We start from the raw sequence: 17,534 nt of genomic DNA on the forward strand, positions 1-17,534 counted from the left end.
GAAACTACCAAAGATCTCTGCCTCTGTCACTTTTTCCGATGGAATATTAACCCGTGCGAGTGCGAGGGACAAGAGGGGAAATGATATCAGATTCCAAGGGAGATCCACTCGTACACAGACTGGTGCTTCTGGTGAACTGACGCAGTCTGTGCTTCTGGTAGACTGCTACGAAGCCTTCTGATTGTTTGAACAAAATTCTTTTGCCTTGGTCTCTTAAATAACTCTCAAATGTCTAGTTGGAGATTTCGAATCTCGGAATCTTCAACATCTAACCATTCACTGACATGTTCTTCAATCACATGTCTGGGTATCTAAGTAATCATAAGATCTCTTCCCCCGAGGGAACAAGCTGACTAAATGATTCACTCATATAAAAAAACGAGAAAATACACTCCCTTCCCACATCCAAGAAAAACGGCTGTTGGCCTGGTAAGCGACATAGCAAATGTACATCTCACTTGATTAATAAAATATTTTCTAATCATAAGTAACAAAGCATGCATTCGATTCCATCATCACTGGATACGAGCCGGAAGTTGTTTACAAGGCACCGAAGGACATCAAAGTGTTGAGTAACGAGGAAACTCAAGAACTGAAGCTCAAATCGCTAGATAATTTCAGAGAATCAATTTCACGGAAGTGTAACTACTGTAAAACATGGCTTTGGATGAGGGATTTGATAGTGAGAATACACGACTTCCGTCTGTAATTCTTATCGCTGCCGGAAATCTCACAAGTTCCCATCGATTCGACAACAAAATGCTGTTTCAGATGTATCTTTTCAAGAAGTAAATATCATAAGGCTCTATAGAAAAATACCAGAAACCACACTAGCACCGCCACTGTTCACATTTTATCTTTTGGACTGTGGTTAACCTTCTCAACTCCCTTCTATTTACCTTGAATTGGTGTGTTGCAGCCATCTCAATATCACTTGATTTCATGAATGTTAAACTCTATGGGTTACTTATGTTCCTTACTTATGGAGTGATACCTAGGTAAAGCACTTTATGATAAGTGAATATCACCAGAGTGCCTGCTTTCAAATATTTTTGGAGTTCCACAAATTCCTATAGTCAAAGATAGATCAACTGATCACTCACAGCTCAAGGCTTGGAAAAGATAATCTGTACCGACTACGGAGATGTCTAATTCGCTAAGATTGACTGAGAGTGGTGTGGAGGCAAGAATTCTTGGGAGTTGCGTCCGGTCTTTTTTAATTGACAGCGCGTAGAATTACAATGAAAAAGATAAGAGCATTCGATGATTACATATTAGTCGCTCGAAAGACAATGGTGCTATTAACACTGCCTTTGACCGCGGTAATAATAAAGTGTTCATCTCATGGTAGAATAGAGATTGGCCCAGCTTAACACTTCTTGCCATTTCAGCTTCTGAGAACTAACATCCAATTTCACGAGCTGTCAGGGTCTCTAGTTGAGGTGCTTCTGTGTACAGAGGCGTGTTGATTGGATTCTTGTCAATTTACAGTTACTGATGTGAACCGACAGTCAATGTTTAGTTCATACGACGACAGCAACAAGATTTTATCTTCGGAACTCGTTAGACTAAGTGGTCTTCCTCTGTTATAGAATGAGTCCTTCGCCTTTCATCTGTTTCTGATTCAAACAGTTACAAAAAAGATATAACTGGTTCGCCATGAACGTCCTCAGTTACCTCATTTTTATTCGAATATAAAATTTTCTTTTTTGGACAGCTGCTGGTGCTTTTATACTGAGAAATTCACGCAAATGTAATGTAACTGGGAGATGTCACTATTTAATTAGCTTTTTGTGGAATAAAAGAATGGTGTATATAAGAGTGATGATTTTTACTGGCTCGAATATCTCTATTATTCACAAGCAACGAAAACAAGGTGATGTAAAAGTACGTGGTGGTGGTTGAGTGACAACCACTACTTGGTTTCCGAGACTACTGAGATCTTGGGTCAATCGAGCCCAGTGGTGGAGTACGACTTCAAGTGTTGATATGTCTAATATAGGAGAGGATCTATCATGTGAACGATGATAGATGTTCACAAGAATGACACTATGATTGTAATTTTATGACAGTAAAAATTCCAAAGGATTCCAAACAAAGACTGGTAGAGAATTAAACATTTCCCGCAATGAAATTCCCTACAACGAATACAAATTCAGATGAATTTCACGGATAGGCTCTCGTGTATACAATGAAAATTCTGGATATATGCAACATTGTCTTCTTATGATGTATTAAATTTCAGAATCAGACAGTTCTCTGAATTTTGACCTGCCAAAATAGTGAGCACCAAGTATATTCGCGCTGCTTAATGAGAATGCTCGGAATGAAACGGGGTTAATGCAAGGTTTTTTGGAGTTAGGTTGCGGTATTATCAGTGGGGAAATGACTGTTAGTAAATCTTTTTGAGCTTTGTGTACCAGGATAATCAGAAATGGAACGGAATAAGAAAGCTGAAATCAATTCTAGTCCTGACTGTGACATGCGCCATGACCATCAAATTCACCTCGTAGCTACTCAGATTCTGATGGCTTGTTGGCTTCTGAAAACCCCCGAAATATCAATATTAGATGCTTTTCTATTGAAATTGTTACAAGAGATCGTACGGACTCTAAAATTAAGATCCGAAGCAACACCTCTACCGAGAAAGTTTAAACAGGCAAGTTGATCTGAGCTCCAGCTGTCCAAGGCACATTGAGCGTGCTCTTGGAGTCTTCTTTTGAACAAAATTCTGATTAAAGAAGGAGCTTCAATATCAGTAATACGGCTTAATTGGCTGAGGCTCAGACGTAAGAGGCGGTGATGGTATCGACGGCGATGGAAATATCCTTGCTGTCAACAAATCAACGAATTTTATGATATTCTTACCTCTCCTTCCAAGTTTCTGTCCCACAAAGACAGTCGTGGTACATTTTATGGGTCACACATAACAAATGCAACAAAGAAAGGCTAATTTATGTCCATCTCCAATATCCTCTTCCTCTTCCTCAAATACATCGTACGAGCTTTTCTTGAAATTGTATCTCCTTGTGTGCATAATTGTGAATATGCTATGATTATTATTTTTTGAAGTTCAGCCAATTTGATCGCTTATAAGCTCACAGCATGATTTTTCCATGGTTCACATCCACTATGTCACCGGCCCTTCCTAGCTTCCTATCATCGGGTGGGTAAATTTTCTAGAAGATTCACCCAATCATACTTGATCTTAGTTCTGAATATGACCTATCTGTTTAATGTTCTGCGTGGAGCCTACTGAATGGACAACCCAAACAGGTATATAAGTTCCTGCTTCCTTTTCATTTCATGGTCTCTAAAATAACTAAACATACCAGTTCCCGCGCCTGAGGACGAAGTAATTTGATACTACACGAGAAAGTTACACGTTTACGATATTATGCGTGGAGATTGGTTATTGCTGGACTGAGCAGGAATGAGACATCGTACCTTCAGCCGAGAAAAGCTGCAAGAGAATCGACAGTAATGGAGAGGACTAACATCCAAAAGCAATTAATAAACATCTGAGACTAAGTTCGACAACACTGCAAAGCAGCTCTGCCCTTCTCACCTTTCAAACAACTCTCAATATAGCAAATACAGGAATACCACACGAAGCGATCGTCGTCACATGGTTTAGTCGAAACAGCTTGCTCTTTGGAACTCATTGATGAATCCAAAGTCTCACAATCGACGAGTTTGTAATCTGCGCATATCTCGCTTACACTTTATCTAAGTGAGGAAGGCAGTTGTTGCTCATTTCTCTGGTTTCTTAATTTGTTAATACACATCCATGATTCTAGTAAAGCTAAATTCTTAGACAATTAGTAATTTCCTCTTATCCCTATTGAGCCCAGAAAAGTCATGGAGCCCAAATTCCACATTTTACCGTTCATATCCATCCACCTCTAACTTCCGCTCACTCACTAATTATAGACAATTCCGAAACTTCCCGTATCGTCTTTGAAAAATATACATGTTCGAAACACTCCCCTCATCTCTTAATCCCGCTGAAGATCAAATCTCTCACTTTACTAAATTTGCCGTCCAAAGAGGGAGTTTTCTTTTTCCATCAAAGGACGAGTACTATCTCATTGAAAAATAAATCTCGTGGGATGCTGGAAAATTTGAACTAAAATTTTGACAAAAAAAAGCACAAAAATGCCCGTAGACTGACAGTTAAAAATGGATAATCACAAAGATGACAACCAAACCTCTCTCCCAGAGAATGGCGAGGTATATGCATATCACTTCTCAATCACACCTCTGGGATTATTTTTCTTCAATTCCTAGTCTTGCTCCTCCATCTCTGCCAGCTTCGACTGGGACATTATCTCGACGAAGACGGCTAATAAATGGTTTCTTTTGGCTTTCGCCAGACTTGTCGCAATTTCCTCTTTCATCTTCCTTCATTTCTGTTGGTGTTAGATGAGGAGTTAGGTATACCTTGATACATGTGCTGCTCTGCAGGCCTTATATAGTCTATTCTAAATCGTATTAAAACTCTACTAATTCACTCTTCTACCTCTTTTAACCCTACCACTTTGATGATTCACGTCCCTCTCTCAGGTCCTCTCATATCCCTTCCGCCCCCACTTCCTAAATGTAGATAGTGCCGTCACCTACACCCCCTAGCGTTTATATAAACTTACACTTCTACTTCTAATCAGACATGTTTAACAACCATTGAATTTTCGATGAAAATTCCATGCCGCAAGGCAGATACATCAAGTATGGAAGCAGAATCTTCCAAGTTTATAAGGTCATATTTCTGAATTGACAAGATGAGTAGAGGTCAGAAACGGTAGAATTGATTAGAACTTAGATAATAATATCGCGTACATACTGAAGAGTGACAATAACGGATGGTAACAGTAAATAGGGGCTGTTGTTATCATTTTCATGTGAAAGAATTTATCGAAAGAGGGCTTTTCGACAGTCAGTAACCCTTATACACTAACTATTTCCGTAAATCTCCAGCTTCCTCACTTGGGCTATCTCCTCCAATTATCATCGCCATATCTCCACGTCTATTACAGAATAATATATTCCAAGTGGAACAACTAAGTTCATTTCCGGCGCCCTTTCCCTAACCCAAACTTACATCTCTACTAGTCATAATTGTCAACAACCATTCATATGAATTCTATCCAATTGAGAAAAAATAATAATATATATCCTGGAATCGCCTGCACCCATCGAGAAAAGCAAAATTCCAGTCAAACCTAGATAAACTTTATATATATCCCCAATCTCTTTTCCATGAGTTAAAGATCCCCAATTCACTTAATCTCAGCCCCCTCTATATGCACAATCTCACATTCATTGTTCCGATACTGGGTATATCGTCAATTTCCCTCGCTTAACTCACTCCCCTCATCCACTCCTCGTCAAGACCCACTAAAATCTTACATCCTAAGCGATGTAAGCAATCCACTGAACCCTATATAAATTCCCTCTAACCTCTGAGTTTTCAGATCATAAGCAAAAGAACCAAACACTTTCATAGCTGAAGGAGTGACTCCTCAAGTAAGCAAAGTACTAAGGCAGGCGAAGGGTGCCTTTGCAGATAAAGATTTTGAAACTTGAAACTGTAGACCTGAAGCGTGAGTGGTGATGAAGATCATAAGATATTAGTACGACAAGAGTAGCAACGATAATACAATTAACAAGCATTATTATCGTCACCCATTTTCATGCCAGATTTGCATGTTTGACGTTGATTGAAATTTCTTCTCGAAATATCTCAACCCTCAATCTTTTCACACTATACAAAGCCCTCTTCGAATCACAACACTGTTTCTCAGTGCTCACACTCGCAACATTTTTACAAGAACCCGAGCGATCCCTTGGCATAGGTTTTCCATCTTGTGTCTCTTTAGAAAATAGAGGAAAAAAAGTAGATACTAGATAGCGCATGGCGTTTTATAACCCCGCTTATCTAGAATAATTTCATAGGGGATTGATTCAATATTTCATAGCCAAAAATGAGCCGGGGAGGATTCATCACTTTACCGTGCATGACCATTCACATACCCCTCTTTTCTCGCTATACACTCTACTATTCTTTGCTATTCACCTCATGAACTCTTCTATGTACCTGGTTGACCCCCTGCAGATTCATCTCCCTCCATCACACGATTTTCCTCCCCTAATATAAATATCTCTCCCTCTCCCACTCATCACTCATCACTTTACCAACTCATTTCCGTAGACACGGAGATGGATGACGTAAGACTCTCTCTGCTCTCTACTCTGCTCCATTAATTCACGCATTCACAAGTAGACCCTTAAGACCCCTTCCGTCCTCATCTCACTACTCTCAATCTTATCATCAAAGGTTTCCTCCGATTGCATAATCATTACTCTTATTACAAGAATCGACAACAAAAGAACCTCAGATGATAACTCGAATCTCAAACAAAAAACTCATCCTGTATGTAGCAATGAAGAACACAAAACAACAATTCTCAACCCGAAATCTCGACCCCTTAAAAAACCAAACAATATCCCTCTAAAACCAAGCAATCCTCCACCGCACACAAAGAACAACACTCCCATGCAAATCACTCTCTTGCCAGTACCCCAATGTACTCATTATCGATTAGTATCCGAGTTCCCTCCAACTAGAAAAAACTCCCAAGAGATCTACAGGTTTATATACACCTCCCCCTCCTCTCTCCTTCCCTTCTCTTTTAACTCTACACCAAGCTCCCGAACTCGGATATCGATCGGTAGTTCATCATTCACCCCTTTTTGAGATCATATATTGTCTATCCCTTGCCCTTCCCCTTCCGCTCTATCTACTCCTTCCAAGACCCACTTGAAGAAAAATTACAAACCATCAGCTATCCAATCCTCCTACCCCTCTTCAATCTCCTCACACCAAGCTCCTCGTATTTCGATCTACTGAGATTTAAAATCCAACAGTTTTTAATATTTTGTCGTAATTCTCAGAACCACAATTCGAGTTATTCACCTACTTTCTTTCCCTAGAAATTCTCTCAAGTCTTTGATTCATTGTTGTCCTCATTCTTTCTCCTCTTTCCAAGGGTTTCATCTCCTTTCTCTTCCCATATCAATTCACCCCCTCTTACCCCTCCCTTTCCACCCCTCTTACCCCTCCCTTTCCACCACCTCTCCTCCCCTCTTTTTCCCCCCTCCAATTATATAAACACCCTCACCTCTCGCCATCACCCCATCACCCCAATCTCCAAGCACACAATAATCCAACAATAAACGAGAATATTCCAGGGTCAACCCCCCGTCCCCTCTCAGTGCTCTCATCCATATTCCCCTTTCCCTTGTAATCCCCATCCCAATCCATGAAATACCGAGCATCTCATTCCATTTCCATCTCCATCTTCAATCATTCAATCTATCTATTACCTACCTATCTACCTATATATTCATTAAAAACATCTCAATATTCTATCTTTTATTTTCTATCTTTTATTTCCCATTTCCTATCTCCTATTTTCTATCTCCTATTTTCTATTTTTTATTTCCCATCTTTTATTTCCTATCTTTTATTTTCTATCTTTTATCTTCTATTTCTCATTTCTTATCTCCTATCTCCTATTTCCAATTTCCTATTTCCTATTTTCTATTTCCTATTTTTTATCTCCTATTTTCTATCTTCCATTTTCTATCTTTTATTTCTATCTCCCATTTCCTATTTCTCATCTCCCATTTCCTATTTCTCATCTCCCATTTCCTATCTCCCATCTTCCATCTCCTATCTCCCATCTCCCATCTCCCATCTTCCATCTCCCATCTCCCATCTCCCATCTCCCATCTCCCATCTCCCATCTCCCATCTTCTATTTCCTATCTCCCATCCCATTCTTTTTCCTAATCATCAATCACTCACCCACCACATCCCCACCATAGGAATTTCGAGGCAAAATCACTCGCCAGTATTTCGGAGCGCCTAATATTCGACACCTAATAAATCTTTAATATCAAAAGATTGAAAGTAAAGCTTATTCTTTATTTTTCGTTTTAGTTTTTTCTATTCTTTATGTAATGGAACTACTAAAATATCACGTTTTATCTAGATTATATAAATTATACCTAGTATAAATTGGATTCCTGAATATAGAAAATATAGAAAATATACACTATAAAAAAATTCTGTAAAATCCAACGCATAAATTTCTTTCGCTAGATTCCAAAATATAATAGGTTCAATAACAAATCCAGAATACATTCAAAACCATTACTAAAACCATTACTAAAACCATTACAAAAACCATTACAAAAACCATTACAAAAATCATCACAACATAACCCTCAACTCAAACCTCACATCTCAACTCAAACCTCACATCTCACATCTCACCTCCCTACTTCTTCACCACACACCACCACATCTCTACACCCATTCAAACATAAACAAACAAAGTAAATTCATCTCCATCTCCATCTTGCTCTTGCTCTTCAAGCCCCGGTATCATAGTTTTCACAATTGGAAATTTCTTCGATTGAATCGCTATCGATTTAGCTATCTAGTTATCTAGCTATGAAAATGTGAAGATGTGAAGATGTATAAATATACAAATGTACAAATACTGAATAAAACATCGATATATAGCAAAAACTGGATTATAGCTAGCGAATTTATTCCTTCTAAGATTACATTTCCTTTCAGTTCGAGGTAGGTAGATATGCTTGATACAAACTTTGAGTACCTATCCACGCATATACCTACAAGCAGATAGCACTAGCACTAGCACTAGCACGAGCACCGCCTTTGACAAATAACCTCTACATAGCCATCACATCTTTATCTCACTCCATTCTCATCCCTTCCCTTCCCTTCCCAGCTCCACCCCCCAAATATTCAACACCACCCCTCAAATATTCAACTCCTAACCCCCAAAACACACAATCTCCCTCCCACCCTCTCTCCCCCAGCATCCCCCACCCACCCAAAACACAAACTAACTCTCAACCCCACCATTCTACACTCCAACATCTTCACCTCTTCAACTCCCATCTGGCAAAGCTCCTCTGTTCCTCTCCCTAATAATTCCTTCCACGCCTTCTCACTCCAGACTAATTTCCCACCACTTATCATTCCCGTCTCATCGATCAATGTCGCAATGACTTTCGGATTCATGATAAGTTGTAGGAGTTTCGAGCAGTGCGGACATTCGAGACTGGGGGTGGGTGAGTAGAGTTGTATACCGCAGCTGTGTATAGTGGCGGTGAGTAAGAATCTTCATCGCGATCCAGAGTACAAGAAAAGACAAAACTGCAAAGAAAAGAAAAAAGAAAACAAACCATTCCCCACAAAACAACATATTCCTCCTCCAAATCTTCACCAAGCTCAATTCCACCAACACAACACTAATCCAGCCTGTGAAAACCTCTCCCTCTCCACCTCTAACCCACTCCTCCACATCCCTCAGCCCAAATAATGCCGTTCTAGGTCCATAAATTGCTTCCTCAATATCTTCCTCCCCCCAAACTTCACTTGGAAACTCCACTCCTATACTCTCTTTCCTCATCAATCCATTTGCCCATTTCCTCAACCAATTCGCATCTGCGAATTCCGGTTCCACATCTACCATTGTATTTCTTCCCCAACAGATTATTCCTTTACCTCCATAATCAAGCTTATGCATTGGGTTCGAAACGAGTAGGATGGTTTTTCCTGGTATCCATTCCTTCACACTCTCGATCAAATCCGACCAACATTTCATTTTTGTTTCGCCAGTATGATCGAAGAGTATCATTTCAATAAGATCTGATTCCCCTCCATCTTTTTTGACAATCTTCTTCTTGGCTCCGATACTCTTTACACAAACGAGTAATTTCACATCTAGAACTCCATCATACCCTCCATTTAGATAAGCTTCCAATGTCATGAGCCCAGGTAATGGTTCGCCCTTAATGTAACCGAAAGGAATACGACAAACGTCTGCAGCACCGGAATGAGTATGAATCATCAAATGATCACTCGTGTTGCGACCAGGAAATAAATTTGCGCAAACGAGAATACCAGCTGTAGATGCACCGTCGGCTTTCGAAGTATCAGATATGAAGGCTGTCCAAATTGAGAGAAGTTGACCTAATTTGAGGGGGTAAGATTGATTTGCGAAATATAGTTTTATCTACATTGGGGACTCAATGTCAGTTTGAGACAACCTCTTTGGCAACTTTCGGGTAAAAGAATATGCATTGCAGTAGCGATTGAGTTGAGTGGAAGACAAGACATGAAAAGCGAATTAGAAACCACTCACCGAAACAACACCACCTTCTCCTCTAACACCAACATAATGCCATCCCCTAGCTCTTGGTTGTTTGGCACTTTTTCCAATAATTGTCGCGAAACTGACCACTCTACCTATGAATGTAACTGCTTTTGGTCCTAGGAGATCCAAGAGTCAGTAAATCTTTCATAGAATCGTGTAAATAATTTTCACAGGTTCTTCTCCGCTAGTCATCAAGTTCTGCAAGTACCTTGATACTTAACGCAAGAAAACAACATTGTAGAAATATCTCAAACGGATAGACCATCAAGACATGATCCGTATACTTACCCCCCTCCCCCCAAATACAGAGAAACATACGAAAAGTACATACCAGGAATCAATTCTCCCACAGCCAAACTCTCATACTCTCTACTCGGATTCCACTTTTTAGCCAAAGGATCCATGGCCTCATGTAATTCTTCTTCCTGTTATCACACCGAGTATGTCAGTCATCGAATTTTGATCAATACTATTTCTCCATATATTCCAACTTCCACCTTCTTCATCTTCTCTCGCCATTCTCATCATCCCTTCAATCGCACACGCCAAGTGCATCTCAACTCCACAAAGTTCAAAAACATGACATAAAATGCAAACCCTGAATACTTGAGAAAATAAACTCTCCAAAGATGAAAGGAAAGTCCTGACCAAGAGGAACTGCATAAAATAAACCAAGCTGCTCAATCTCTCGTATGAACTCACCGTAAATCCATCTCCAAATTCAACTTTCCCATCTTCCCCATCTTCCCCATCTTCCCCATCTTCCCCATCTTCCCCACCCCTCTCTACTCCACCACCATCCCTCCCAAACCCATCACCCTGTGTACTCCCTCCCCTCCCCTGCAAGTTCGAGTTACCCACCACACTCAAAGCAGACATTCCTTCATCCCCTTTAACTTCCTTCCGAAAGAAACTCTGAATCGATGGATACTGCGACGGCATTTTCTCTTCCTAATCTCTGCTAATCGTTCTCAGTTTCTAAACTTTCACATCCGAAAGCTTCAATGTAGATTAGATACCGCTCTCTTCAAATCAACAGGAGATAAACAACCATCCGATCCACCTCTGACTTGACGGGCGCAATAGATACAGCATACGCACAAGCAGAAGGTATGATGTAAGATACAAATTATCACCAGTGATATGAATGTATAGCATCAAACGAATCCACACAACTAAATCCATCTCGACTCACCTCACAATCAACCTCAATTTTTAAACTTCCTCAACGAGATCGAAAAAATTCCGATCCTGCGAAGAGAACGAAGAATTTATATCGAAGAAGAAGAAGAAGAAGAAGAAGAAGAAGAAGAAGAAGAAGAAGAAGAAGAAAGAGAACACACCAATCAATCTGAAAGTAAAACGTCCTCAAAAGGTACCAATCATTCATCCCCTACACAGAAACTCAATAATTAGAAGATGATCGTACAGATAAGGTTCCGAAAAAGTCAGAGTACTCAATGAATAAAAGAGTATGAAAAAAAAAAATTGAACTCCCCAACAAGATCGCGTAGAATCTATCTAGGTAGTATCCCGGAAAAAAAAAGATGAACAAATACATTCATTACACAGAGCAGAAAATTTACAAATCGCAAATCTCAAAACACAATAACCAAGCAAAAAAATGAAAACGAAAAAGAGAACCCGAAAGTAGAGATAGAGAGTCCACAAAGAGAGAGAATCCATTGGTACACCAAAAACAACAACAATCAAGAAAAACATCTCGAGAGAAAATTTGGAATGTGAAGAAAAGACAGCTTTTCTCACACCCAAGAAAACCTTCCCTCCCACCCTCTCCATCTAAATCCCGTTCCAGATCCAGAAATTCCGAAGAAGAAGACCTCTCGAGAACCCATTTTCCTCAATCAGCAGATCCCTCCAAGCTCCAAGAGAAAAACTACATAGGGACATAAGAATCACCCCCTCCCTTCCGTCCCCCCTCTCCACAAACCAACAATCAAATCAGTTCAATCGATGATGCTAGGGGAAAAAACAATACAATCAACAATACGATAAATGATAAAACCCAAAGTCCTGTCTCTCCCCCAACACAGAAGATATCTTCATACACCAGCACATACACACCGACACCAACACCAACGCACGCACACATACCTCTCTCCTCCCTTATACTACCAGTAACTACCAGTACACAAAACAAAACAACAATTCAGAAAAACATCAAGTGCAAAGATTCCCTCAAACTCCCCTCTCTTTTTCCCCCTCGAATCCTCTCCCCTAGAAAATAATACCATACAATACAAACTCTCTCCCCTTCCCCCCTTTCTCCCAAATCCAAAAACTGGAAAAAAAACCAGACCCAAAAAACACCCAAAACTCAAAAAACACACTCAAAAAACACACTCAAAAAACACACTCAAAAAACACACTCAAAAAAAACCATAAATACCTCTCAAATGTCCCCTCTCCTCAAGTATCCCCTCAAATCTCCCCTCTCCCCTCTCCTCAAGCCCCTCTCCCCTCCCCTCAAGTCTCCTTCCCCCTTCCTCCTTCCTTCCTCCTTCCTTCCTTCCTCCTTCCTTCCTTCCTTCCTTCCCTCTACTCTACCAAATCAATCAACAATCAAATCAATCAACAATCAATTCAAGATTTCAATAGATAAAACCTCTCAAGTTCATCAACATCTCAAGTTCATCAAGATTTCGACTTCGTTCATCAACATCTCAAGTTTCATCCATCCAACTCTACTGTCGCGATACACCTCGATATACCTCGATATACCTCACTTCTTCACCTTCTACACAAATGGGAATCTGCTTGGATCACAATTTGATCAATGAGGATTGATAAGTGCGAAATCAATTCAATGGAGTAAATGTTCCCTTCAAAGACATGTGAGATGATGATTCGGAGATTTCGGAAAATTTAATGGTCAAAGGTGAAGATATTCATTGGGAAGTGAAACAAGTGTTCAGGCAATTCGCGCTAATGACCGTTTTCCTCGCTCCTTCCCCAACTAATGAATTCCCGGCACGAACACCAAAATGTATCAGTTGGAATCACTAGAAAACACTAGAAAACATCGGACATTTTTACACAATCCAGAAGAGTAATGTTTGAAGGTTTAAGATACTTCAATTTTCAATAAATCTATTCTAGGTAATGAATGAATGCATGGTACTTAGGTATCACCATGAGGTAAACAAGAATACTAAGCAATTCAAGGGTCCATCAAAATCCCGCCACCATGAAATTCGAACAATCCACAACCCCCGACCAAAGACACAATCTAATAAAGCTTGTGTTCCAAGGTCATATCATTCTCTGGTTCAAGACCAACACAAGCACGGAAAATGTTGATCAAAGCACCACGTTGCTTGGCAAGTGCATTGACAACTGGAGCTCCAGGTGGAGTCAAAGGTGCCTTGAGCATATAACTGAGAATGCTAAGAACACTGTGGAAGTTCTTATAATCCTTGGTGGTAGCACCATCAGTAGAATGTGCCTTCCATTGAATACGAGTCATCATCTCTGCAAGGACAACAAGATCAATGATCAATGGTGAAGCAAGAAGAGAATCCTCGCAAACATTGAAGAGACTATTTATGATTAGTCGAGTGTATAATGTGGGCATTGATTGAAAAATAACTTACGAAATGGTTTGATGACCTCCCATGAAAATCTCAGCATAGTACTCATCAAGAGCACGCTTGTTATCACCGACAGCTGGCATGTACTTGATGACAACACAATGATCAGGATGTTCACCTTCCTTGTAGAGGACATTGTTAGCAGCTACCATGTCATCGACAACATTGGATTTAGAAATCTCCTTGGAACGGAATTGCTTCTGAGAGCTGAGATTCTTTCCATCATTGTTACCAAGATGATTGTAACTGGAGATAGCAGTAAGCTTGATACCGGCACTGATCAAGAAGTCGACAAGAGCAGACTTCATCTTGGTTTGACCAGATTTGAAGTCATCACCACCAATGAAGGAGTTGTGCTTCTCTGCGAGCTCAATGCAACCAGGAACAAATGTGTTTTGTGGAGAACCGTTGATGAAAGGTGCGTTCTCGAGAATGCAAGCAACAGCAAAGATAGTGGAAGGCGCAACTTCTTCGTGTCCGTTCTCGATAGCTTTCAAAAGATTATCGGCAGTGTCATTAACGCCATCAATGAGTTCAGCAAAACGTTCAGTGTTGGCAGTCCAGAGAACAATGACCTTATCGAGTTCGTTCTTGGCCTTGAAGTCACTGTGAAAAGAATGTTAGTGGATGGTAATGGAATAAAGAGTAGACCACTGTGAATGCTTACCGGATATCTTGACGAATCTTTTCAACATGCTCATTGCAAGCCTTGCTACCTGGGATAAGGTTGTCGGCACGATCTTCTTGATTGGCAGCAATGAAATCTGGGTAGTAAAGACCAGGAAGTGGAACCAAGTCAGTCATTTCCTTCTTGATTTGTTGCTTCAAGGTAGGTTCGAGGACACCAGCACGATCCATGGCATCAGACAAGTTGAAGCCGCTGATATCCCATCCACCAATGACCAAATCATTAGGGTGAACCATTGGCAAAGCTTTGTGGAAAGGAATGTTGACATCATCACCAGTCTTTGCATTAGTACCAAGTTTCATGGTTGAACCCATGACAACGGAGCCATAGTAGTTGTGCTCACGGGTACCCTCACGAGTTGCCCATGAAAGGCCACGGCGGTTAGCAATGATACCGGCAGTGACAGTTGTACCATTGTTTCCACCCCAACCGACAAGCATCATACCTGTCTTGGGGATCTTACGTTCAACCTTGAAGTCATAGACAGTTTCTTTGGGAGTAGCAACAAAGTTACCATTGGCAGACTGAGTGACCGCGGTAGTACGATAATTGTACTTTGAGCGAATCTCGTCATCAGTGTAGAGAACGTTGGGAGAGCTAACGGTGAACAAGTCTTGGTTAGAGGATTGGGAGGATGCACCATCCATAGTGCTGGTGTTGCTGGAGCCGTTTGCGTGAGGAGCCATCTTGATTGATTTGAAAACTCGAAAAGTTCTTAAAAGTGCTTGGCAGTTCTTGATTTAACGTAAAGATGTTTGAGAGTATCTTGGAATTGATGTAGATGTGTAGGTAAAGCAAGAATTGCAATTGTATGAATGTTTTCGAGTTTTGATGGGTACTGATGTATAGACAAAAAGTGATGCAAATGTTGTGTATTGGAGAAGAAGAGTTCTGTTGATTGCAAGACTATTTATCTAACAAACGGCGAGTCCGATGCTCCTGCTGGAGAAGAGCAACGGGCACCAGCAAAAGGATGGTGCGATCTGTGGATGACTTGTTAGTATGCCATATTGTCAAGAGGTTCCTCCCTCAACGGGGGATTGTGAGAGGTTGAAGTGCATATTAGGAAGGAAGTATGAAATTTATGACGAGGAGATCGTAAGATGGGTGACGACCACAATGTAAACAAGGAAACTTATGGAAGGCAGCAACCGCAGAATCAATACAATATGAAGGCATAGGATGTTCCTCCCTTCATTAGGTATCCAAGAGAATGGGAAGCCATTGACAAGGAGAAGGTAAGATACACCCGCGATCGCATGTAAACATTGCAAACCATGGAAGGCAACAAGCAGCAGATATTGACAATCAAACAATCTCCAATCCATCAAGTGCAACTGAGAGTACAGATGCACAGGAAGTTCCTTCTTCCTCCCTCCCTCCCTCACCCATCCTCCATCCACGGCAGAAAGAGCATATTTTGTCTCTGAAAACATGATCAAAATAAAATTCAATACGTACGAGTTAAGAAGATTAGAAAACGTCTTGACGACGGGGTGATCACACTCGTAAGTGCGATCTGTTTAATTGACTTGAGGTGAGTGTTGAAAGGGGTTTGCTTTGGCAGTTGATCTTGATCGTCGGTCAAATGTGATTCGAAGTATATGGGTATTGAATGGAAGTCTGAACTTCGTGGGGAGTCGCATCGTTTTAAATTCGTCGTGGTGACATCCGTTGTCCGAATTCCGTATCTTCCCCCCACTATAATCTAAGGTACCGTCTGATAATAGTGGGCTAGCTTTGCTGGCTAGAATACGCGACGGTGATTGGATGAGAGAGTGTGGATGTCCCTAGTAGCATGTGTATCGATAACGATCAACAAAAGAAAATATCATTTTCTCCATGATTTTGCTGTGATGTCTTGCGGAGAGTCTGGAGTACCTAGGTAGTTGTGGAGAAAAGGGAGAATATTATTGATTTTATGTACGGAGTGTACTGAGTATGGTATGGTATGGTGTGGTATGATTTGGTATTATGAAGAAAAGTGCAAAGATAATAATAATCACAACAGAAGAAACCGCATGCTTCACAAACATCTGGATAAGAGATTATCTCCAAGACTTCAATTCAAGGTGGCTGTCAACTTGGCTTGCGAATGCGCCTATCGTACAAAATATATTATTATTCCATATTACCTACCCCATTCAATCCTCACCACCCATGATATCTATCCTATTCGTCAATGTTGAATGTCTCGAGATTCCTATACATACCTAGGTAGTGGTCCCTCGCTCTTCTCTTCTCATCTCTTCTCATTGATTCGATAATTTACAATTAAATTATCCGATCAATTAATATCCAAGAAGCGACCACGAAATAATACTCCCTCGGCCCCTTCCTTACCTTCCCTATCCTTCCCAACATCTCGTTCCCGACGACTACGGAATCTCGCATCGCGGTTGCGCCCGTTAGTACAGAAATCATACAAGTGATATTATCAATAGAATAGCACTATTGAAATGAAGCAAAGTAGCGGTCAGAATGCTACATGCAGATGTATTTCCATCCATGGCATTTCAACCGTTTTCATTACTCATTGCGTCGAGGAAATCCCAACACGTGTTTGTTTGAATTGGCGACAAGGAAAGGAGGTGTGATGAGATGCACAAGCGGCATTGTGAGAAGATTTGGTTGGCTTTGTACTCTGTATGTTTGAGAGCCTGAATTTGAGTATCCAATGTGGAAATTGATGTTGGGGATCGAAATGGGTGAGTGAGCATTCATTCATTCATTTGCAACTGTTGTGTTTTTCAACCAATGTGCTGTGTGTTTATGTTCGGTGAGTTCGGAGAGAGACTGTTGGACACTATACCGATATTTACGGCGTGGAAAACAATGTTTGTTGGTAGGTAGGTAGGTAGGTAGGTAAAAGATATGCATGGAAGAGTGTATGGGAAATCTGCTGTACAAGATGCATTCTTGTGTTGGTGTTGACCAAGTGAACAAGAGGGAAAGAAGGAAGGTCCCGGATTAACAG

At 40.6% G+C, this 17,534-nt stretch overlaps 2 protein-coding genes across 2 annotated transcripts; both read right to left on the minus strand.

The window, feature by feature from the left end:
- Positions 1-8,862: 8,862 nt before the first annotated feature.
- Positions 8,863-11,200, minus strand: EAE98_011793 (uncharacterized protein; the record flags this gene model as incomplete). Its single annotated transcript, XM_038959416.1, has 5 exons — positions 8,863-9,193; positions 9,285-10,117; positions 10,247-10,374; positions 10,590-10,683; positions 10,961-11,200. The coding sequence occupies 5 exons, from the start codon at positions 11,198-11,200 to the stop codon at positions 8,863-8,865; spliced, it is 1,626 nt and encodes a 541-aa protein (XP_038804181.1).
- A 2,011-nt stretch (positions 11,201-13,211) lies between these two features.
- On the minus strand, positions 13,212-16,260 carry EAE98_011794 (uncharacterized protein). The gene is made up of 4 exons (XM_038959417.1): positions 16,019-16,260; positions 14,537-15,540; positions 13,873-14,475; positions 13,212-13,818 (listed from the first exon to the last, which is right to left on the minus strand). Exons 2-4 carry the CDS (start codon positions 15,241-15,243, stop codon positions 13,509-13,511), a joined length of 1,620 nt encoding a protein of 539 aa, XP_038804182.1. The 5' UTR covers positions 15,244-15,540; positions 16,019-16,260; the 3' UTR covers positions 13,212-13,508.
- Between the last annotated feature and the right edge of the window lie 1,274 nt (positions 16,261-17,534).

This window comes from Botrytis deweyae (assembly GCF_014898535.1).
Source record: "Botrytis deweyae strain B1 chromosome Unknown BDEW_053, whole genome shotgun sequence".
Taxonomy (NCBI): domain Eukaryota; kingdom Fungi; phylum Ascomycota; class Leotiomycetes; order Helotiales; family Sclerotiniaceae; genus Botrytis; species Botrytis deweyae.